At 31.6% G+C, this 26,382-nt stretch overlaps 1 protein-coding gene and 1 long non-coding RNA gene across 2 annotated transcripts; one reads left to right on the top strand and one right to left on the bottom strand.

Moving 5' to 3' along the window:
• Positions 1-14,299: 14,299 nt before the first annotated feature.
• On the bottom strand, positions 14,300-15,670 carry LOC120085032. The gene is made up of 2 exons (XR_005483797.1): positions 14,621-15,670; positions 14,300-14,534 (listed from the first exon to the last, which is right to left on the bottom strand). It is a non-coding gene; the product is annotated as an uncharacterized LOC120085032 (long non-coding RNA).
• Positions 15,671-19,366: 3,696 nt separating this feature from the next.
• On the top strand, positions 19,367-23,298 carry LOC120085070 (EEF1A lysine methyltransferase 4). Its single transcript, XM_039040917.1, has 8 exons — positions 19,367-19,781; positions 20,570-20,683; positions 21,013-21,081; positions 21,215-21,234; positions 21,316-21,368; positions 21,469-21,499; positions 21,588-21,669; positions 22,801-23,298. The coding sequence occupies exons 1-8, from the start codon at positions 19,598-19,600 to the stop codon at positions 23,007-23,009; spliced, it is 762 nt and encodes a 253-aa protein (XP_038896845.1). The 5' UTR covers positions 19,367-19,597; the 3' UTR covers positions 23,010-23,298.
• Positions 23,299-26,382: the final 3,084 nt, after the last annotated feature.

Below are 26,382 nucleotides of genomic sequence, written 5' to 3'. Positions count from 1 at the left end.
TGTTGTCTTCAATTTGAAGACACTCGTCTCACTTGACCCCACTTTGAATTAGTGGTTTTTTGAATGTCAAATTCTCATCAAACTCAAAATTGCATGTCATGCATGAAATGGTCTATAAGTAGAAGAGTTCTATGATATTTGGTTATTCTTGGCAAAGTAGAGACTTATGAGATTTTTGAGAAAAATCTTAGGCCTAAAGCTCTCTCAAACCTTAACCTATTCCTCTCCAAATTAGTCACTCATCGGATCCCACCATCTCGTTCTAAGGTCGGAGAATAGTCGAAAAGACTCTTGTGGTGGTCTACGAATTGTTCGTGAGGAGTTTGGACGGATTTGAAGAAGCTTTGGAGACTATAAAGGTTGTACTTCTTAAATCCCTTTGATTTATTTTAACTTGCATGCTTACTCTTTTGAATTAACCTAATTAGAGTACTTTAGACCTTTATTTCGTCTGCTGTGCATGTGTTTGTCCTTCAGTCTCGACATACAGTTCAAGACTCATAAGACAACTTAAGACATTAGTTTATTGGATTTAGGATTATTAAGACAAAATAGAATACAACACAATTAATAATGTTTATTGAAATATCATCGATAACTCTTATTGATGATGGTCAATTAATTACATTTACTATCTATGAGTTCTAGAGCATAAAACCCAACATTGGCGTCGATATCTCTGATACGTGTATGTATAATGCCTCAAAAGGACTCAGCACCACTTCACATAGCCCAAAGCCTTTATATGTGCTAGGGTAGGTACCAAGACCTATATTACTCTTAGATACTGAACTTCCCGGATACTTTCTTCTATCCTTGAGTATCGGGAATCTTGATAATTATATCTACGAAACAAAGCCTAATTATTTAAAATTATTCTTCGAGGTTTTAAACTATTCTTTGAAGCATTAGAATTCATAACATTTCCTGAGATATATAAATCCTGAAGAACAATCTTCTTTCCTTTTAAAACATAACATTTCAGAATCATGCTATATAAGAACAGTTCATTTTTATCATGCTCAAGATATAACATTTTATAAATAGCCTATAAAGGCTCATAATAAAAATGTTGTGCTCAAACATAACATTTTAGTTAAGTTACTTTTTTCATAAGAAATCATGATCATAAATTAAAAAAGGATTTATTTCTAAAACATTTGTCACTCATAGTCACTGATTGGCTCCCAATAGTATGTAGGCCACTCCAACCACTGTTTGCCTTGAAAATTAGACCATAACCTTGGTTATTTCTCAAATAATTCCTCAAACCCAATAACTTCTAATATATCTCCAAATATTCCTAAAATCATATTAGAGTCTATACTTAGTCATTTTAGAGCTATAATTTCATAAACACACCAAATTAGTCTTAACTTCAACTTACCAACTCTAAATGTTCAAATAGACGCCTAAGTCACCCAAATGACTATGGCAATGCTCTTGAGTAGATTGATGGGCTGTTGGGTGCATGGTAAGGTTATCGTGGGCGTTTGGACACGTACATGGTAAGTTGAAGGGTGGCAACTCACACACATTGCGTTAAGTGTGTATGCGAGCGTGTCGATGGTAGGCGAGGTGTGCGTGTGCATGCAACGCTAAATGCACGGATGGGAGAGTAACACACTTAACGCAATGTGTTTTTTATTTTTTTTATTTTGCTTGAGAGAGTAACACACAGAGATCCAAGGAAGAAGAGGAAGATTATCAAACAGTTGTTCTCTCTCTCTCTCTATGTAGTTTATGTATATGAGGGAGTTGAGAGAGTTGAGGGAGTTACCAAATAACTTTCTCCCCTTTTTAATTTAAAATAAATTCAAAATTCAAAATTTTGAGTTTTAATATATATATATAATAACTAACTTTATATATATAAATATTCAACTATATGTATATCACATATAATATATAACCTATAGTTTATATTATATCATATATAATCTAACCTATATTTTATTATTCTCTCATATAACCTATAATATTAATATGAATCATGTTCATATTAATTTTAACCTATAGTTTAAATCTCATGCATATGATTAATATTTTAATCATATTCAAATATTTATTTCTCTCATTAAAACTTTATAATATAATATATCACATGCCTTTAATTAATTTGAACATTTGAAATAATCTAAAATTAATTTGATTCTCATTAATCCTTATTGAGCTAACAAGGGGACCATATGAACCTATAGATTGAAGCTTCAATGATACTTGATTAATTGATTAAACTCTTTAATTAAAGCAATCAATCTTCATTAACTGTTGGTCACTCCATTAAAGATCGACAGATGCACTCTTCGAACTATAGATATATTTCTTTGTCCATTGGATATAACCAATCAACAGTGCATTAACCCTTCAAAGTACATCTGGATCAAAATTATCGTTTTACCCCTGTAGTTATATCTAACTGCTTAAGTATCACTAACCCCTCTAACGAACAACTGGTTATAGTCCAACTATAACTAAACCCCTCTCGAGTCAGGAGAGGGTATGACGCTACATTGTTTAAGACTTAGAATCAACTCTTAAGGGAGAAATTTATCTATTAGCTATAACAATAGGGAAGGAGTGAGTTGCTTCTTGTGTAGTGTGTTCTTAGCTCCTCAATCAGACAATCCCTAAAATGGTAAGCATATTGAGTCGGCGAAACTGGCAATTCTTACCCATGCAGATCAAAGAACTACCCTTTTAAATTTGAGTTCACAAATCAATTAGGATTAAGGTCAAGTCACCTATGGTCATCCTAGTGAAATGTAAATTTCTTCTAGCAACGGTTTTATAAAATGAGACTATTCATTTCGTGGTTTAATCTTATACAAACTATTTATATAGAAGATCCACGTTCACATGTCTCCACATGAATGATTAGGATCATATCATCTGTAGCACTTTACAACAATTGTAACAACTTTAAAGCAGGTCATATCTGTAGTGTCACCAGGATAAGGTACCCGAACTTATCCATCAACTACAAATCGTTTAGGTTATTACTTAAACATGATCTGCCTGTATGTCTTCACATACATGTTTAAATTAATCCTAATAACCTTGGATTTTAGTTTATTGGTTTTGGGTTAATGCAACTAAATGTCAAATAAAATACAACTTATTTTATTAGATAATAAAACATACAATTTACAAACTATTACATCACGAGATTTAGGGCATCAACCCTAACAGATGAACCTTGTGTTGGGTCTTATTCTGTTAATCAATATAGATGTTATTGAAGTTTGATTTAATGAAGTTGTTCTTGAATGTTTAAGTTGCTCATTTTCATTTTAGAAATAACCTAAATCCAATAAACTAAGATACATGGCTATTACATGAATACCTGAGCTTTATGTGGAGACATAAGAGCGGATCAAGTTCGAGTAAATAGCCAAATGGTCTATAGTATACGAATAAGGTCGGATACTTTATTCTGGGGACATTATTGGATGCGACCTATTTTGTAGATCTTATAATTGTTGTAAATGTTGGGGTTGATGCCCTAAACTCGTAGGGTCCTATAGTTTGTAATTGTAATGTACAAACATCATATTTATTTAATAAAATATATTGTATTTTAGTTCAATTTTAGTTGCATTAATCACAAACCAATAAACTAAGATTCAAGGTTATCTTGTAGCTTAAACATGTATATAAAGATATACAGTAAGTGATAACTAAATGGTTTGTAGTAGATGGATAAGATTGGATACCTTATCCTGGTGACACTATGAGTATGGCTCGCTTTGTATATGTTACAATCGTTGTAAAGTGCTACAAATGATCTGATCCTGATCATTCATGTAGAGTTTGTATAAGATTAGACCACGAAATGTTTATTCTTATTATATAACGTTATTCATAATAGAGACTTACATTTCACCAGGATGACCATAGGTAACATGACCTAAATCCTGAGTGAGTTATGAACTTCTACCTATGAAGGCGATCCTTTGATTTGTATGGGAGAGAATGGTCAGATCGTCAACTCAATATGCCTACCAGTTTGGGGATTCGTTTAATTGGGGAATTGGAAACACAACTACATAAGAAGGAATTCACTCCTTCCCCAACGTCGGGATAAGTAGATAAATTGCTCCCTTAAGGGCGGATTTTGGAGCTTGCACAATGTGGCGCCATATCCTCTCCTGGCCCAAGAGGGGTTTGGTCATAGTTGGACTATGATTTATTGTTCATTAGAGGGATCAGTGGTACTTAAGGAGTTAGATGTAACTATAGAAGCAAAACAATAATTTTGGCCCAACTGTACTTACGAGCATTTTGTGAAGGGCCATCGTACCGTTGACTGATTATATCCTGTGGATACATAAATAGATCTGTAGTGCGAAGAGTGCAGCTGTCGGTCTTTAGTAGAGTATTCGACAGTTAACAGATGGTGAGTAATTAATTAAAGGAGTTTAATTAATTGTTCACGTACTGTTGGAGCTTCAAGTACAGGTTCACGAGGTCTCATCGGTAGCTCAAGGGGAATTAATGAGAATAAGTTTTTGGATCAATTTGAATTGTTCAAATTAATTGAGGGAAATAATTATATATGATATAATTAATTTAATTTTAATTATATATGATATAATTACTTTAATGTATTTGATACATTATAATATAAACTATATTTGAGAGGAAATAAACATTTGAATATGATTTAAATATTAATTATATGAATTAGATTCATATAGTTAAAATTTAATATAAATGTGGTTTATGTTTGAGAGAGAATTGAAATTATAGGTTATATTGTATTTGATACAATATAGAAATATAAGTTATATGTTATATTTGATATAATATATAGTTTAATATATATTATATGATAAAGTAGTCATTATATAAATATATATTAAATAATTTATTAAAATAAATAAATAAATAGATTTATTTTATTTTAATTTATTTTTTTGAAAATAATTATGGGAGGGAGTTGTAACTCCATCCCTCTTCTTTCTCTCCATCACATTAGTGTGGTTGATGGGTTGGTCATCTTCTTCAGTTGGTTACAGAGAAAAAGGTTGAGATACAGAAATAGGTGCCGTAAAAAAAATGAAAATCTCTGTTATTCCTCTCCTTCATTCTCCTCTCTCTTTTTTCCCTCTCTACTAAAATAGCCAGAGCCCACAAACTCCTGGATTCTCATCTTAGAGAATATCAAGGTAGCATCGTGGTCGTGTCTGTATCTTTCGAGGGAATCCATTGAAGAACGATCTTCAAAGGTTTCAAACCCTTTTATTCTTCTTATTTTTTTTCTTTTGGTTTATAAGAATGCTGTAATTTGTGTACTAAATGTAAAATTTTTCTCTTCCACTATAAAATCTAAATTTTGTGAAAATTGGGAAATTAGGATGATCCGCTTCCTCTCAAGGACCTTTAACCGGGTTCCTTCATTAAAGTGCTATAAACGAAGTGATCCTAATTTGTTCATGTGGAGACATGTGAGTGAGGGTGTCATATGCAAAGAGTTTGTATAAGATCGGACCAAAAAATTAGTAACTCTTACTTTATAACGCTGTTAATTGTTTAAGATTGACTATTTCAAAGTGATGACCTAGGTAACTTGACCTTAATTTAGAGCTAACTATGAACTTCTGTTTATCCGAGATTATCCTTATATTTTCATGGGTGAGGGTTGGCTCAACAGTACCGGCTCAATAAACCTCCCATTTCATAGGTAAGACCACGTAGATAGCTGAGGACATAGGGTGCAAGACGGAATTCATTCCTACCTGCTTTTGAGGATAATATAGAGGTTGTTCCTTTAAGTGTCGACTCCGAGTCATGGACAAAGAACCCCACACTCTCATTGGCCAAAAAGGGGCTCAGTTTAGTGATTGGATCACAAACTAATTGTTCATTAAAGGATCAGTGGGACTTAAGAAACAAGATGTAATCTCGGGGGTAAAATAACTATTGACCTAGTTGTTATTACGAACGACCTATGAAAGGTTAACTTGCTAATTATGATTATATCGACTGGACACAAATATATCTACATTGAGGGAAATGCAACTATTGAGCTTTAGTGGAGTGACCTATAGTTAATGAATGTTGATTAATTCGATTTAAAGAGTTCAACCAATTAATCTCGAATCTTCAGAGCCCATTATCTGTAGGTCCATTAGATCCCCCTACTAGCTCAAAAAAGGATTAAATCTTAGAATAACATGATGAGTTTAATTTGAAACGTTCATATTCGAATTTAGGAAATTAGTAATTATATGCAATATAATTACACGTTTAATTGTGAAATTAAATGAAATTGAAGAATTGAACAATATTTAAATTCAATTTAAATATTAAATTATATGAATAGGAATTCATGATTGAGGAACTGATATTTAATTAATTTAATATTTGATATTAAATTAAATTAATTTAATTAATTAAATAGTTTAATTAATTATTTAAAATTAATTATTGGAATTATTTTTTGTTAAAAATTAAGTTTACAAATTTTTCCAATTTTGAAATTTGATTTTAAATTATTTTTGGTTTAAAATCAATTGAAAAATGGATTTCATTTTAAGAAATTAATTTTAAATTAAAGAAAGAAATTGGAAAATTTTGAACTAAGTGGGTTTTTCCCACTTTGGACAACACCAAATTCCACTTAATTGATCAAGTAGGTGATGGCTTGTTATGAGGAAATCAGCTTGCATGATTGAGAGTAATAAAAACCAACTGAATTTAGCTGGTTAAAGAACATGCAAAAGGGGATTTTGGCTGAGGTTTGGTTGAAGAAAGGGTTCTTCAACTTCAGCTGAAACCAGTATCTTCCTTTATAAAAATTTCCTCAAATTAAACTCATTTTGATTCCCACAAATCAATCTAAGGTCCAAAAGAATAGTAGGAAAGATCAAATGATGGTCTACCCACATTTGGATTGAAGATTGAAGTTGAATTTGTGGACAGAAGAAGATCTTCGAAGGTAATTTCTTCAAACATTGTTTTCTTTATGAACATGCTTACTTAGATGCTAAAATTGATGAATTAGACGTTAATAATCCTGATTTCTTTCGCTAATTGCATGTTAACTCCAACACCTTATATTTACAAGAAAATCATTAAGAATACTCTTACTTTTCTATTGTTGTATGTAGATGATATCCTACTAATTAGGAATGAAATAGGATTTCTTACTGACATTGAAAACTGGTTATCTGCTCAATTCCAAATGAAAAGATTTGGGAGAAGCACATTATGTTCTTGGTATTCAAATTATTTGAAATCGTAAGAACTAAATGTTAGCCTTGTCTCAAGTATCGTATATTATCAACATATTTGTCAGATATTCGATGTAAAATTCCAAGAAAGGTAACTTACCTTTTAGGCTTGGAATTACCTTGTCTAAGGAACAATGTCCTAAGACGCTTCAAGAAGTTGAGGAAATGAGATAGATTCCATATGTATCGGCTGTGGGTAGTTTTATGTATGCCATGCTGTGTACAAGGACAAACATATGCTATATAGTTGAGATTGTCAACAGGTATCAACCTAATCTAGGATCTGATCACTGAACGGTAGTAAAAACAATCTTCAAGTATCCTAGGAAAACAGAAAATTACATGCTTATGTATGGTGCTAAGGATTTAATCCTTACAAGATACACCGACTCTGATTTTCAAACTGATAAAGATTCTAGGAAATCTACATCAGGATCAGTGTTAACTCTCAATGGAGGAGATGAAGTATGGTGTAACATAAAACTAGATTGTGTTGTGGACTCCACTATGAAGGTAAAATATATAGTTGTTGGTGAAGCTGTTGTAGAAGCTATTTGGCTAAGAAAGTTCTTGATCAATTTGAAAGTTGTTCCAAATATGCCTTTGCCTATCACTCTTTATTATGACAACAGTGGTGCTGTGGCAAATTCGAAGGACCTCAAAGTCATAAAAGAGGAAAACACATAGAATGGAAGTATCATGTGATACGAGAGATTGTGTAATGAGGGAACTTGATTATCACACAAATAGCATCAGAGCACAACATTGTTGATCCTTTTACCAAGAATCTCATGACTAATGTGTTCGAGGGTCATCTAGAAGGTTTATGTCTACGGATTATGTATCACTTAGACTCGGAAAAATGAGAGATATGACTAGGAATTATTGTATATCCTAGTTTATTGTATTTATCTTTTACATGTATTGTGCATCCCACTAGTTTTAGGATAAGTGAGAGATTTTTAGGATTTATGTCCTAAATCTCGCAGTCTGTGTATTTTGTAAACAAATTATTAATTAATAAATAAAATGTTTATTTAATGAGTAAAGTATTCCACATTATTTTTATAATTCAAAATCCAATAAACTAAGATTCGAGGTAGTTTAATGTAACTTAAATAATATGTAGTTGACATACAATTAAATCACGTTCAAGAATAACCTAAAAGATCTATAGTATATAAATAAGGTTTACCTTATCTTGGTAATGCTATGGATACGAGTCACTTTGTAAATATTACAACAGTTGTAAGTGTTACAAACGACTTGATCCAAATCATTCATGTGATGATATGGAGATGAGGATATCTTATATAACGAGTTTTTTTAAGATCAGACCACGAAATATAATCTCTTTTTATAACATCATTAATTGAAGAATTTTATATTTCAAACAATAACCATGTAACCATGTAACTGGATCTTAATCCCGAGTGAGTTGTAAACTTCTGTTTATTAGGGTCATTCTTTGATTTGTATGGGTGAGAGTGGCCTTAACTTTCGACTCAATATACCTACCATTTGGGACGATAATGTGTGAGGAACTAGGAACATAGTTTCACAAGATGGAACTCACTCCTTCCCATCTTTAGAGAAAGTAGATAGATTGTTCCCTTATGTGCTGACTCCAGGACATGAACAATGAGGCATCACCCTCTCACTGGTCCAGGAGAGACTTTGTTTATGTTTAGACCATAAACAAAATTGTTCATTAGATGATCAGTAGTACTGGAGGTATAAAAGATAATTATTGGGGTAAAACGATAATTTAACCCAACTATAAGGGTTAACTTACAAAATATGGTTAATTCGTAAACATACTACAGTCCATAGGAGTGCAACTATAGGTTTTTAATGGAGTGCCCCATAGTTAATGAATGATGATTAACTTAATTAAAAAGTTCAATTAATTAATCGTGAATCATTGGAGCTTATAACTCTTAGTGTATTAGGTCCATCTGCTTGCTCATAAACGAATTCAACAAGGACTTGAAATTGGAAGAAATTTGAAATGTTCAAATTATTTTAAAGGGAATTAATTGTATATGATACCAAATAAGATGATGTTAATTGTATATAATACAGTCAATATACATTTATTATAAAGTTAATTTTGAGTTAGATTCAAAATTAAACTATATAGTATGAGAGTATTAATATTTGAATAAGATCCAAATATTAAATTAATATAAATTAAATTTATATTAATACTAGACTATAATTAACATGAATAAGATTCATATTAAAACTAGAGGTTGAGAAAGAATATGTATACTAGAATATGATATATATACACATTTAACTAAATATGTGATATTTAATAAATTGATTAAATTATATTTAATTAATTAACATTTAATTAATTGAATATATTATTTAATATTTGATTAATAAATATCTTATATATTTATTATTTATTATTATTAAAATAACTCTCCTGCATTGGGAGTTACCAACTCCGTTCATGTTAAATTGAGATGAGATCTCAATGAGTTTTTTTAATTGTTTTTTACAAAAAGAAAAATCTCACCTTGAATTCGCCTGAAATTCTCTCAACTTCTAAAGGAAAAGAAAAATCTATCTTTCCTTCCCGTTCTTTAAGAGTTTTCACAAACTTTTCCTTGTTCAAGAGAACAACAAAGAAGTCTTTTTTAGTAGTGTCTTGCTCGTGAATTTTTTTTGTGCAGTGCTGTGAATGATCAATTCTATTGAGTGAAGACATTGAAGGTTGTTCTCCAAAGATAATATTTATTTTTCCTTAACTAACCTTAAGAGCATGTTTAATTCTACAACTTTATTATTGTTCTGTTTAAATTTCATGTAACACAACTGAAGCAAACAATGATCACATGCTTCCACACAAGAAATTCAATTCCTTTACATTCAACCCACTCAGCTTTGTTTGAACTCATCCTTAGCCAACCTTAAATTATAATTAAAAGGAAAATTACGTAACATTATCCCTTTTCCATTTACAATTCTTAATACAAATTTACAAGATTCCTAACTCCCTCTTTCGGGTCACACTTCACAATTCCAACTCTGTTCCAACATTTAGACAAAAATGATTTCCCTCTCTTTGCTTTAGTTATTCAAAGTCATAGCAACTCTAATACCTTTTCCTTTTTTACTTCCATACTAACACTTAGACCTCAAATTTTCTCACACCAAGTTCCAATCTAAATGACTTAATTCCTAAATTATACATTTTTAAATCTAACTTAAACTTAAGAAAAGTAAAAGTTGTTTAGGGCTTACACTTTTATAAAGTTGAGTTCTCTACATTATTTTTGCTTGCATTGGTATTTTAAACTTTAAGTACTACCATACTACCTCCTTTCATAGTATATCATAAAAAGAAGCATTTAAGAATTATATAGACCGTATAACTAAAATAATGAATCATCAGTTCTAGAATATTAATACATACTCTTTTCATTTAACATTTTTAACATGCACTACTACAGAAATTGGATTACTTGACGTTTTTCCAATATCAAGTAAATGGTATACCTGATGCTTATAAAAGCGTAGAGTATTCGACTGTCAAGTATAGTGTGATAACTTGACTTCGAAAAAACGTCAACACAAATATTTCTTGATACAATTTTCGTGTCAAGAAAGATAATACATTTGACATTGGTGGTATGTCAAGTTTATTAATTCTTGACATCGATTACATATCATATATGATAACTCTTGGCATTTTTTTATGTATCAAGTATATGTTTTTTTTTTTCAAATTAAATGCCCCAATCAATATTCTCATTTTTTACTTTGTATTCCAATAATACAATTACATCAACTAAATAAATATTATACATTTAAAATCTATCAACTCAATATATTCCCTAAAAATTCCATATGTTCAACTATGACTTTTCATATAAACACTCCTCATAAATTACAAAAATATTTCTATTTCACATGTACATACACAAAATAAAATCTCAACTATTGCTTTTATATACAAAACTCAACTTTCAACAAACACAAAAATGACAAATTGTTTAATAAGTAACATCTCAACAAAGTACATTATTTAATCTATACATTGAGTTTTGAAGTCTAAAGATTGAGAACTAAGGGCCAGGTAAGCCATGTTTATGCAAGTCAACTTGCAAAATAGAATAAAGGGCGATAACATCAGTTTTCAAAATATAAAAATAAATGTTAAGATACAACAATGACAAAAAGTCACGCACAAGGAAAAATGTATATGATTGGCTTACTTTATGCAATATCATACTCGAGACTTAAAAAATGTCTACAACTTAAAGTTAGGGACTTACTAGGATTTCATTCATTCTCTTTTGACCATATCCAGCCCTCAGGAAGAGCAAGATGGGAGATGGGAGAGAATGAGAAAATATAAAAAAGAGGAAGAAGATTATCAACAAATCAATCATATGCTAAAATTTAAAATAGAAGAATGCAGATATTTTTCGCCCAACTTTCACAACTTTCACAACTTATCTTATCTACAAGGAATAAAAAATAGAGAATATTGGAAGCCCAATCTTATCTACAAAATTTCATTCAAAACTACAATAAAGTAATCCAATCTTATCTACAAAATTTCATTCAAAATTATAGATGTAACACCCCGAATTTTCACCTTTTTTATGATTTCAATAATTTTGTTATTGGGGGGCATTTTTGGAATTTTGGATTTGAAGTATAAGTATGGGAATTTAAGTGTTGACTTGAAAATTATTCAATTTTGAAATTCAATTTGAAAATTAATGACAAGAATTAATTTTCTTTTGAAAAGAAAAAGAAATAAATAGTATAAAGTGGATTAAGGAAATGATTTAAGTGTAATTATACTTTTCCTTTTTAGTTATTATTATTATTTTTTTTTATATATAAAAAGAAAGAATCCATCCCCATCTTCCTCATGCGAGTCGTTCCCTCACTACCCAAAAAAAAAAAAAAAAAAATTCTTTCTGCTGCCACTTCCCTCTCTACTCAGATCCGGACCCCGCTGCTGCTAGCACTCGCGCTGCGCCTCCAGCCACCGTGCCTAGACGTTTACCGTTGGTGCTCGATCCATCGCCGTCGACGTCAACCGAAGTGTGCCGCCATCGATTCCTTCCAGTTCAACTGCGTCGGTCCTCGTGCACGAACCAGGTCCACCGCGCATCGCCCTGCTCGTTCCGCTGCCATCGCCGGTTTGCTCATCTAACCGTCTGCCCGTGCTGTTCATCGATTGAGCCAACGACCTCCTTCATCTAAAGCAGTGCCCAGCCACTGCTGCCATCAATTGCTGCTGGTTTTGTGGTTGGGCAAGTTGTTTGGCATATTGGTTAATTTTAGGATTATCCACTTGATTTTGGTTTGGATTTTAATTTACTCATTGTGGTTGGATGCTAGATTTGGAGCTTTGGAGGAAAATTTGTGCACTGTCCAACGGCTATTGAAGTTTCTTCTTCGTGAGGTTTTGATTGGAACTTTTGCTTGGGAGTTTTGGAACTACTTTTGAACCAAGCCACATTTTCGGTTGATTCAAGTCTTCCAAAGGTTGTAAGAAGACTAATTGTGTGGACTAAAATTTGTAACCAAATTTTGAGGTAAGTAATCTTACTACTGGAATCGCTTTTGTGCTAGGCGATACACTGTAGATTTAACATTGAGGATCCTAGCATATTTTTCTTTGAATAATTTTGATTGTTTTGAGGTTGGATGGACTGCTTATGAAGGATATATGAGCATGTGGTAATATATTAAAATATGATTACGTATGAGCTTGATTTGGATTTTTATGAGTTATATTAAATGATGATTGAACATGACCCTTAAATTATGAGTTAAGTAGGAGTGCTTTAAAGCTAAATGAGCATTAGACATTTGTTGACCTATATAGTTATGCAATTTATTATGAGAATGTATGGACTGTATGATATATTACGAGATCTCGAATATTGCATTGTTTACATGATTTAGTGCATGAAAGTGATGTGCTACAGTTGATTCATTTAAAACTAGATTAAATATGTATGTTGAGGTTAATTAACATGAGGTTGACGATGAGGAGATTTTAGAGAATTTATGATTAGGTGAATGTTATATCTAATATGAAGTTAGATAAAATCTCCTTTCCTTTCCAGACTATGTGACTGCATGAAAGTAATGCACGTCCAAGGGCGCTAGTACATGAAAGAGATGTACTAGGGTTGGTGTGTATGAAAATAATACATACCTAGAGAGTACTGGGGTGTACGAAAGAGGTAAATACTCAGTGGATTTTGTGTATACGAAAGAGGTGTATGCTTGACCATGTGTACGAAAGAGGTACGCATCTCTACATTTATAGAGAGGGCCTGGGGTGTACGAAAGAGGTACATACTCAGTGAATTATGTGTATACGAAAGAGGTGTATACATAATTAGATGTATGAAAGAGGTACATACTTAGTAGGTTAGGTGTATACGAAAGAGGTGTATACTTAACTAGGTGTGCAAAAGGGGTACACCTTCAGTGAGTTGTTTGTATACGAAAGAGGTGTATACATAACCATGTGTACGAAAGAGGTATACATTAAGTGAGTTTATGTGTATACGAAAGAGGTGTATGCATAACCATGCATATGTAAGAGATTGTGTTTTCTTCAGGATTCATCAGAGGTTGTGGGTCCTATGGGACTTACTAGTACTTAACTACAGTAGGATAGAAATAAGTTTTTCATATATATTTGTGTTCTATGAGGACTAGAGCAGTTTATATGTTCCACTAGAGGTAGGCATCTAGAGGACATAGATGCCCAGCCTGACCCCAGTAGTGGGATTACTTACTGAGTATTTCATACTCATTCTTTCTTATGTTGATGTTTCAGGTAAGGGGTAGAGATGCACTGGCGAAGGCGCAGCAGAATTCGTGATCGTGCCATTGGGACTAGTTTTTACGCTTCCGCATCATGAAATTTAGAGTCCTTATTTTCCCTTAATGTTTAGTTTTACTGTTTGAAACTTATTATTAAGTATTGTTTTTTTTATACTTTTAATAGTCTTTACGAATTATGGGCACCCTATTATTGTTTTGACAATTGCATTTAATAAATGGCTTTTGAACTTCTCTTGTCTATTTAGCATTTATTTCAACATAACTGAGCTCAACATACGCATTTATTTTAGTAACGGCCTAACCTAAGTCCTAGGGGGTCGAGTCGTTACAATAGATTGGAAGCCCAATTCTTCAAAATTTCATTCACCAAAATAATCGATTAACTCCAAATAGATTACCCAAAGTATGACTTAATTTGAATGCCACTTCAAAACTATAACGAAGTAATCCAACCTACGAAAAGTTCAATAATAGTGGTTACAAAATGCAAATTCCAGCAACTATATAAGAATTACAAAAGAGTTTCAAGGCCTTAATACCTATCAAAACGTCCAAACATCGTTAACTTTGTTGGATACTTGCTCCAATCCCTTGAAATCTTTGTATTGAATATCAAAAATTGAAAATAACTAAATTATTAGACCAATACTTCAATGGGTAACAAATAACTATTAATACTAACCTCAAAACTTAACAAAACCTTGTTAAGATCGGTCTCAAACCTATTGGACAACAACTCAACTCTTCCAACACTTCAAAATCAATCTCATCATCAAACATTCAAACAAGAAAATCATTACAGAAGATGCAACATTATAACCCAAATCACAAATTCATTCTAATACATCCAAAACACTTACCTACCCAAATCACAAATTCATTCTAATACATCCAAAACACTTACCTGAAGTGTTTGCTCAAATTGATGCTTCACTCGAGCCTTGACCAACTTGCCTGAAAATAAAAACAAAAGAGGAACAAGAACACTCATAAAACTATAAGAAGCTCTTACTTGAGAGGGACAGCGCGGCTGTACGGCGAATTTGGTGGAGGACTGACCGAATCTGGTGCGAGGACTGATCGGATTTGGTGCGAGGCTAGGCTGGGCGACTGACGCGGATCTGGTGGATGACTGGCCGGTGGACGTTGTATGGTGGCTGACCGGTGGGCGTTTGGCATGGATCCGATGGCGTCTGGTGCAGATTCGGTGGGTGTTTAAGATTCGCCAAGAAAACCCATACAAGAAACCAAAAACCTACCCAAAACGCCACAGCAGGTCTGAGATTGGGCAGTGATAAGACAGAACCACACGACGAGTTTGAAAGAGAAAGATCGGATGGAGATGGAGAGATCGACAGCGATGGGTGCACATGGAAGCCGAACCAAAGATGCTCGCGGTCGATCATTCGTTGGAGGTGCGGCGCAGCGACGACGAACACTGAGCGATGGCCGGAGGAACAAGAATGGTGGCTGAAATCGGCGGCAGTGGGCTAGGTTACGAGAAGGAGACAAAATGTAAAAGGGAGAGGGAGTTATTGTGAGGGGAGGGGGGTTGCGGTGTGAGAGGAAGAAAAGGGGGATTTTCTAATTTGATAATCATTTTTTACTTATTCAAAATCGTAAGTTAATTATTTTTTATATTTTATTTAATAATTTTGGTAGGAGGGAAACAAAATTCGAGAGGGAAATGAAAATGGGGGAGGGAGGGAAACAAAAAATAAAGATTAAAAAAAATTATTTTTTATATTTTACTTGACATAAAAAATATGTCAAGTAAGAGCTTCTTATACTTAACACAAAAAAGTGTCAAGCAAGACCTTATATTACTTGACACGAAAAACGTGTCAATTAATAGTTCGCGTGAAAATATCTGAAACATTCCGTCAATCTCCGTCTTTTTAATCCTTTTACTTGACATTTTCTTTCCTAAAAGGTCATTACTTGACTTTTTTTTTTCCAAAAAAACGTCAAGTAATTAAAAACTACAAGCAAGTAATGTAGATTTTGTAGTAGTGATACCATTTTAATAATGATTATTTTATTTTATGGGTGTCACACAACTCTTAAATGTTTTTTTTTTTTTTTGTAGCATTCCATGAATGAAACTAACGTTGTACTAGAAAATGTTCGAGCTCGGAGTTAAAACCTTAGACTTTTTTTGGAGGGTTCTCTCAAGTAATAATAAAAAAAAATGTGTGTGTTATGTTGTGAAGCCTATAAATCAGGAACATGTGTTTGGGTACTTCTAGCTGATGTTTTGGGGGAAAATTCAATGAGACCTCCAAAATGTGGTTGACTACATCATGATAGTTGATAGATACAGATTAAAAAATATGCATGTCTCTGATAATTACTAGATATAAATTTGAGATATTTCTCATTCTCTCTCAACATTCAAAGGTGAATAATTACTAGCAACATTGTGACAAAATAATTTCTCCATATTTTGGTTGTTTCTTTCATTTTTATATTATAGTTATAAGACTTTTTGAAAATCTTTTAACGTACATTAACGAGATAAAGACATGAAACTTTGTGAACATTTATTTGACCCAAAATATCAAACCTTATAAATGGAGTTTAACCACTATATTGTGTAAACATGTCAGAATGAGTTTAGTTCAATTGTAATTGATATATACTCATTTTCTTAGATGTGAAGGTTCAAATTTCAATGTCCCATTTTATTATACTTAAAATAACCATTAATTTTGCGGAGAGAATTATAAATTCAGCATATAAATTTATTTAGCATCATCGTATTTATATAATGCCATAAACTTTTATATCTTGAGATCTCACATCATATATTTATATTTTAATCTCAACTATTGATGTCATACTTAGACAATTTTTTACTACATTGATGCAACATACAGACGTAAACTAGATGACTAAGAACATGTTAGGTTAAAGTTTCATTCATCTTTTTAATGCAAAAACCGTATATAAATACAAAATAACCTTTGTAAAGTTTAGAGGCTAAAACAAATAAATACAATATAATCTTTCTAAAGTTCAGAGACCAAAATAATTATAAAATAAAACTAGTCTTATGTTTTGTTTATTTTAAAAAATGCTACGTTGGCATATTAAATATAATTTTAAGTACTTATATAACCCATAAATTTGTATAATAATTTTTGTTTATTGTGTTGAAAATATAAGTTTGTGTATCAATTTCATTAAAATTAAGTTATGGGTTAAGTAATTATTATAATTTATAAATGAGCCAAATGAAAATCATGCTCAATGTTAAAATAGCATCTGTTCAATCGAAAATTTAGGTAGTTTTCTTTATTCACATGATTTCATTTTCAGTTAGGCCAACTTTATTTATTTCGGTTCAACCAACCAATTTTCCTTTTAAAAAAATAAGGATAGTTATTGTAAAAAAAAATAAAACCGTCCCTACCAACCCACTTTGGCACTAACCAAAATTGAACAACCAAATTATTTTCATCCTCTAAATAATTGAAAAAATAAATAAATTATAAGTATCAAATACAAGGAAATATAATATGTTATTTTTTTTTCTTCAAAATTTAGAGTAAAAATGTTAATAAATAAATTTTTAAAAAAATAAAAAATAAAAATAGTATAAATTAGGTTTAATATTTTTATGAAAATATAGTGACTAAAATGATATTTAAACTTAAATTTATCAAAAGAAAAAAAAAAGTATTAAGGGAATTCATTTTTACTCTAAACTACATAGTTTTAGGATGTGTTTTTATTTAAATTTTTAAATGTTTAATTTTTGCCACCACTAAAAAGTTAAACAAATAATTATATCAATTTAAACCTTAAATTTTCTCAAGCGTGTCAATTTAAACCTTGAACTTTCATTAATATAACAATTTAAATCCTAAATTTTTGTAAGTGTATCCAAATAAAATATAATGGAGGGTTTAAATTGATACATTTATTGAATTTCAAGGTTTAAATGGATACAAAGTTTCAGATTTAAATTGATATGATTATTATTAATTTGGAGTTTAAATTAATATATTTATAATAGTTTGAAGTTTAAATTGATACTATTATTAGAATAAAGTTTAAATCAACCACCAATGTTCAGCGCCGTAAATTGATATTTAGTCAAATAATTTTTGAAACATTTTCTAATTTTATTTTAAACAATTTTTATTAAAAGACCTTCCATAAAAATTAACTTTTTAATTTTTTTTTTCTTTAATCAATTCAACATACCTTTGAGTTTTTATTATAGATCTCTAAACTTTTGATACGAATATTTTTACTTAAAAATGAGATTTTTTTTTCAATTGTTTAATTTTAAAATGAGAGTCCACTCATTTTAGCCAATAAAAATCTTTCTCTAAATTCACTAATTTGTTAAAAAAAAAAAACATTTCATGAAATTATGTCTAAATAAATATGTAAGATCGATAACTGAATCAATTATTTGAATTCACAAATTTCAACAAATTGAATTATTTTTCTCCAAGATTCTATCTATGTCATTATTACATATTATATATAATTTATTAAACCTAGTAAAAGATATCTGTTTTAACCTTCTTTAATTGCGAGTGACTATAAAAAATATAAAAATTAATTACAACACTTTATATTTAATTTATTTTGGTAATTGAGAATGAAGTTTATAAATATTATTTGTACCTATAAATCTCTTTGCCTTATTGTTTACATATTACAGGTGTTTTCAAATTTAAAGTACGTTTTTTTAAATATTTTTAAAATTTTGTTTTAATTTTTCTAATTTAGCATAAAGCAATAATAAATTTAAAAATTTAAAAATTGAAATCTAAAAATTAAAAAATTAAAGTAAAAAACTGAGTCATCATCCACATATCGATATTTTAATTGATATTTCGATATTTTCATTAATTCGATATCATAGGTGAATAGATATTTTTATTATATTATAAAAAAATTATGAAAAATAAAAAAAGACAACAAAATGTTACTAATGTGAATATAATATAAATAATATATATTTAAATTTACTTAAAAATCATATATGCTTATTTACTAATTTATTTTTGAATTTTTTGTTTTTAGGATTTTTTTTAAATTTTTTTTTATCAACGTCAATATTTTATCGATATTTTTATTTATATTTTCGTAAAATTAAAATATTGATATTTTCGTTCACATCAATATTTTAAACTTGGGAGTAACAAAAATAATGGGATTCTTTTCCTAATTCTTGGTCGCGGAATATTTCGATAATATTAATCTGTATTTAAATAAAAATGAACTCTCTGGAATATTCATTTTGAAAATCACTCGACCACTCTAAACTCACGCGCTTTTATCTACGCGCCACTCTCCACGCGCTCCTAATCCCATCCAGACCAGTGTTCAACCGACTTCCCTGTTCCTCTCTCCCATTTCACTCTCTCTCTCTCTCTAACTCAACCGAAACCCCACCTTACAACCGCCGATTCAACCGCCGCCGCCGTATCTAAACTCTTATCGTCTTCTTTCCGTCGTGAAATTTTTCGGCGGAGGCGGCCGTAGGTGCAGACATGTACAGGGACGTGTCGAGCTGCAACACCTACAACTATGGCGATGCTGTCTACTGGGACGCTCGTTACCTGCAGGAGGCTGGTTCTTTTGATTGGTACCAGCGTTATGCTGCTCTTCGTCCCTTTGTTCGTAAGTTCATCAGCACTTCCGCCTCCGTCCTTATGGTCGGCTGTGGTAATGCTGGTAATTTCCCTCTATTTCACCTTTATGCCTTTTTCCAGTTTCGTTTTCCTTGGAGAATTGAATTGCTCTCGGGGAAGCGTTGGAAGTTGGAATTCTAATTAATTTTCGCTGCATTCAATTTTTCTTCGTCCTAAATTAATGTTTGATGGATTTTAAGTTTATCGGATTGAGAAATTTAGGCGGCTTAGCATACGTGGAAATTGAATCGAGGAGCTATCTTGGAATTTTGTCACTGATAATTCATAGTCAACTTTTTGGACTCTGTTGGATGAGAATTACATGAACTAGAACATCTGATTTTAGTATTCATATTTTTGGTGTTAATCCAGTTCTGGATTCTCATGTAAATTGGCTCTGAGAGAATCAATCTTGAACTTAAGTAGCTTAATGTTTGGATTAAATCACAACTTATCTGAGAGCTGAAAGCATGAGCATGGGAAGGGCAAGAATTTAACACATGGGATGGGGTTCAAGTTATTTATTATTGAGGTTTTAAGCTTGGACTTGGAAATTGGAATTTCTGAATTTGGTTGTTTCTGAAAATGTGTACATATTTGGCAAAAATGTCCATAATGACACGCGTTAAGATGCAAGTATCAGTAAATATTTGGAAATTATAGACGCTATATTGTTTGATTATTAATCTACATAATGGACAAGATGCTGTGTAGAAATTGATAACTGATGCAGTGTAATTAAGAGCTTCGGCCCATTAAATATGACCGAATTGTTGTCTGCTACTTAATAAAACATTGATTTTAACTGTGGTATCTTTTATGTACTTGTAGTCATGTCAGAGGATATGGTCAAGGATGGATATGAAGACATAATGAACGTTGACATTTCTTCGGTGGCAATTGACATAATGAGAAGAAAGTATCAATTCGTCCCCCAGTTGAAATGTATCCTTTGAGGATCGTATCTTTGTTAAATTACCATGAATGATTTGTCTTGTTTTCAAATTAAACACTCGAGTTGCTTGTGTTGACAGAACTGTTAGTATGGTAATCTATCTATATATATATATATCTAGAGAGAGAGAGAAAGAGAGAGAGAGAGATAAAAGTTTTATGGTTATCATAGTCATAATTATTGAGTTTGTTAAAATTGAATCATAAATACTTGGGTAAAGTGTAGGAGAAATGGTCCTCTCAAAGGGTTGTCGTCCTTGTATTCCCTTTTAGCTAAAGTACAATCAGCTCCTACAAGTTTCCTTGACAAATCTGTATAGACATGGAAATGGATGTCAGGGACATGAGCTTTTTCCCAGACGAGAAATTCGGTGCTGTCATTGATAAAGGTCTGACTTCTTGATCTTCATTTTACTCACTGTCAAATTTCCCAATCTTTAATACTGAAGTTTGCTCGATGTGTTGATTTTTCAATGCTGGTGTGACCTCGTTTTACTGCTGGCCCCTTGGTTCTTGATATAGGGACACTTGATTCATTGATGGTATGTGAGCTTTCCATATTTCTCATGCATGTTATTCATTATTTTTTCCCATATTCTAATTCTTTAATTTTGTGTACACAGTGTGGCACTGATGCTCCGATTAGTGCTGCTCAAATGCTGGGAGAAGTGAGTAGGTTGTGGACTTTATGAACTTCAAAAGATTGATTGACTAGTGTAGATTCTGTTCTTTTGGTTCTACTTTTCTCCACTAATTTTTGGCTGCTACTTCTGTAGGCTTCTTAAACCAGGAGGAGTCTATTTACTGGTATCCATCTTTTCTCTCTCGTCAAGGCTTTACTTTTTAATGTTCTGTTTGCAGTAAAATAATCAAAATATATTTTGGTTATTTGCAGATAACTTATGGTGATCCCAAAGTAAGGATGCCCCATTTGATGCGACCTTCATACAATTGGAAGATAGCGCTGTTTATAATCCGTGAGTTCATTTTCATCCTCTCACTGAACTTTTCCTTTTTATTTCCAGGTCTAGTTGATACAGGCCTTCTTTGGGTGTTTTTTGTTACAAACCACGTCTATGCAGAAAAACAATTTAAGGAAAAAATGAAGAATCTCAGACATCTACTAAAGATAGGTAGTTTAATATTAGATTTTCAAGAGCTCTCCCTGAGTGTTGAAAGGTCTGAACATGAATTATGAATGCAGGTAATACTGCTACAATGTGTAATGAGAGTATTAGGAAGGGATATTTTGGGAATATTAGTAGGATAACAGTATCCGAGTTAGATTTTAGGGATTCGCTGTTGGAGAGATGTAGCCCTTTCAAAATACTATTCTCTAGTGTTTTTCATATATTTTCTGTGTCTTGGTATCCTAACAGTGGGTCATTGGGCCATTGGGCCATTTCTTTCTTTACGTTGTATTCTCACACCTGAGAAAACTAGATAATTTATAGACCGACAAGATAGAACGACAAATAAACTTCTGAAGTGGTATTTATTGGAAAAAATGCTATTACTATTACCAGTTAGTGGTGTAGCATAAGGAATTAAAGGAGAGCATTCTCCAAGAATCATGATGGCTAACTAGGGAAGAAACTATGAGTTAAAATACAAAAAGGAAACTAAAACAAAAAAACTGGAATCTAAATTGGAAACTAAAAAGATTATTCAAGGATTTAACCAAGAGTAATATGAATCCCGTCTATACAGAATGGCATTATTTTTTCTTTTATTTTTCTTAAATATAGAACTAGTTGATTCACAATGAAGTCAAGCCTGTTAACGGCACCAGTACTTGAAAAGATTCGAGTTTTAAGTTCCCACCTCCCATCCCCCACACACACAGTGACATAATTATGTCGAGCAATTTTACAATGTTATCTGCATCAATTGAGCATCGTTCTTTTGGACTACTACCAGTTATGTTGAAACCAACATCACATTCGTTTTGCTTTTATTTCTTACTGAATCATATGTTACAAGATAGTTTATCTTATTCTATGTCAGTAATGAGCATGGGAGACTTACTTCTGTTTTCCCCTTGTTTTAAGTTCTATGGAATTTGGAAATATGCTTCCTTCCCAGTTCTCATTCTTTGCATTGTACAGCAAGGCCAGGATTCCAAAGGCCGGAAGAGTGTAGCACACCAGAAAAATCATATCTGGAACCGGTGCCACTGACCGACAAGGGCTTGCTGCCACCAAGTTTTGTTATGGAAGACCCAGATTCTCACTTCATATACGTGTGTCAAAAGATGGACGACTCAGATCCGAATAACATAGTGCCCCCATATCCATTGAGCTCAGATGTGTTATAGGAATAAAAAAAGGTACCTTACAAACCTTGTATCATTTGCATCCATCCTATTTTACAAGCTTGAATATGCATTGTTGTAAAATGATGTTCCTTGTAAAGGAGAATTAATAGACATAAAACACATTGAAATTAACACATAATTGAGGGGGGATACCCTACCCTGAATCTAGGTGGAGAGAGGGCTTCTTGCATTCAATTGTACCAACACAGAAACAAATGAGATCACTGTGGCTATTCAACTAAAGTGCCTAAATTGATTATGACAATGAACTGGCCATGTTCTTTGACCCTTCTTCTTTTCTTTTCTTTTCCTTTTTCCTTTTTTTTTTTTGGTTTTATTTTTTGTGGGATGGGGGTGTTGGTTAGCACCTCAAACAAGTAAACTTGGGCCACACGTAACAAGATATTGAACGTTTAATAGGGATGTTTTGATTGGATCTTTGATGCTGTTCACACTATTTTGGAAGAATTCGTATATTTTGCCATTAATTTTCCTTACCTGTCTTTTTATAATTGTAAATCTAGCTCTCTTTAAGTTGGAGATTTAAATTTTCATCTTGAATGTTTGTTCTATTAAGAATAGGCCCGTACAAGTTGATTAATCATTACAACTATCTAGAAAGACTTTGATAACATTTCTATTTCTGGTTTTCGTAAATTTTTTTATGTTTCTTGCTTCTCTTTTTCTTTTTTTCATCCTCCCCTAAAAATGTTTAGAGATTGTTAATCCCCTTTTATTGGTTCATAAAATTGCAACAAAATTATCTCATTGTTGAGGCAATGTGCAAATGTTTATTTATAGTATATCAATTTTTTTTTTTCATCTTTGATCAATTTATATTAATAAAACAAAATATAGAAGGCGAAATCTTAAGCTAGTAAGTGTAGTGTGAATAACAAGAGAAAATACTAAAGAAAAAGGTAATCAAAGCTACATACAAGTTATTCATTTTTTTTCTTCTTAATTTCAGTAAAAATATCAATTTATTTCTCAAAATTTAGGATTTTATCAATTTAAATCTTAGATTTTAGACTTTTGTAAGTAGATCAATTTACACTCTTCATTACATTCCGTTTAAATAAAATTTATGTGAAAATTTTTAAACATATAAACTTTTATATATGTACATTCAAATAAAGGAAAATGAATCAATCTATTTTGTAAATATAGCAATTTTTTACTAATTATTAGTGATAAATCGCAATAGACATCTACCAGTGTCATAGGAGTTTATTGCAATCTATCACTGATAGATTGTGACATTTTGCTGAGCTTATTTTAGTTTTATCATGGAGAATAATTACCCATGAATCAATTGAAGACTTCTAAACAAAATATTCTTTAGAAATCATTTATTCATTTACTCTAATAATCTATTTTGTAAAATTGACATTTAAAGAAGTTTTTTCACGTTTGAGATTTAATGTATGTATAATTTTCAAAAGTAATTATAATATAGGGCTTACATTGATTGGCTTATAAAATAATCAAATGAAATAAAGTAGTCTGATAAGACCTCATACCCGAAGCCAACATCATATAACTCACTTGAGACATTGTACAAGATAATTATGTATTTACAAAATTCTGTTTCAATTTATCCATTTTTTTCATTAGGTTCGGGTAGAGACCAAAGGTCTTCCTCCATTAGCAGGTTTTTTTGGAAAACTTCATTTATTCTGGTATAGATGGCAGGCAGGCCTATATTTCTTCAGTTATTAGAGCTCCGCTCTTGAAATGGGTCGTTGCAATTACTGACCAAGACATAACTTTTACTTGTTCATATAACAATTAAGGTGAACTAAGAATTCTCTTTATTTATCATCAATCCAATCATTATTCAAGACGCAGGATTCTATTTTATCATCAATCCAATCACTGTTCATTTTTTTTTCTTTTAGGAGTTTAATTAACTTAAATTATAAGTTTTACATAATAATGGTCAAATGAATTCTAGATGAGGGTGTAAATTGATAGAAAGTTCAGAGTTTAAATTGATACAATTATTAATTTGTAATATAAATTGATATAATTGCCAAAGTTAAATTTCACAAAATTACCTAAAAACCAAAAACTTTTTTTATGACTGACCTCTTTCTAAAAACTTGCTTGTTAACGACCTTTTTGCTATGTGAAATTCTAGATTTACCCCCGAATTTAAAACCTTTATCAACTTGTCAACTTTCTTCCTCCTTCAACGATTTCTTCAGCGATCTAACAGACTTATTCAATGCAAGTCATTTATTCTCAACAAATATTCTACCAAGAGCATTGAATGTTAGTGATGAAGAATGGAAGGTCACTCTCAATTATTCACATTTGGTCAAACTCTCCAACTTCTTCTCTCATTGTTCTCTTAGAGTTTTGATCCAACATTCTCATTGTCAATCGGTTTCATCTTCGTCAGTTCATTTTGTCTTTGGGTATAGAGCAAGATCATTCGTCAGAACCAGAAATAGGGAGAATGTAAGTGTTTATGAAGTATTTTTCTTCCAATAGCGCTTTCACAAAGGTATGAGATCGCTCAACATAATGTAAGTGATTGTTTAGTATTATATACTTGATCGCTTATATACAACTAAACGATCACTTACATTAATATGGATGATCAACTAAACGATCACTTACATTAATATGGATGATCTCTTATAATTTTTTTAGCGTTCTCTTATTAGTTACTGAGTGATCTTTTATAATTTATTGGGGGATCATATATGACTTATTGGGCAATCTATTATAACTTGTTGGGTGATCGCTTATTACTTACTGGGTGATTGCTTATTACTTATTGGGTGATCGCTTATTTTAATAACAATTTGAATCCAATTATCAATTTTTTTTTTTTTGCAGATCAACGACGCTAATTCACATCTTTGTATGATTTGACGGGAATGGAAGCAATCTGAAATCAATTATGTTGAAGGTCATATGAAACATCTGAAGGTTAGAAATAAAATAATGTATAGTGAACTAGTGAGTATTATGCACCAATGATTGAATATCAATTTGGATGCATTTGATATATACATCAAATGTTGTTACAACTCATTGGACCCAACTCTCCCATTAACATAGTCAATGATAAAGACCTTAGCTTTTTCTTAGAAGGTAGTGATGCATCCCAGATGCCTTTGTTTGTATCAATTACACCTCATGAAAGTCATGGAGCAGACATAGATAATATGTACCATCAGTGCAATCCAAGTATTCAAACCATTCCAACCAGTCAAAACTTCGGATTTGCAACCATTCTAACACATAACATTTCCACCATGTCTTCGCTAGATGAGAATATTGAGCTATGTGACTTGGGAGATGATAGAAATGGAGATTAGATTGGTCACAACATCCAATCTAAATGTTCACGTTCCAA

The sequence above is a fragment of the Benincasa hispida genome, chromosome 9, assembly GCF_009727055.1.
Source record: "Benincasa hispida cultivar B227 chromosome 9, ASM972705v1, whole genome shotgun sequence".
Taxonomy (NCBI): domain Eukaryota; kingdom Viridiplantae; phylum Streptophyta; class Magnoliopsida; order Cucurbitales; family Cucurbitaceae; genus Benincasa; species Benincasa hispida.
Note: the sequence above shows the minus strand (reverse complement) of the source record. Positions and strands in the feature narration are given on the sequence as shown.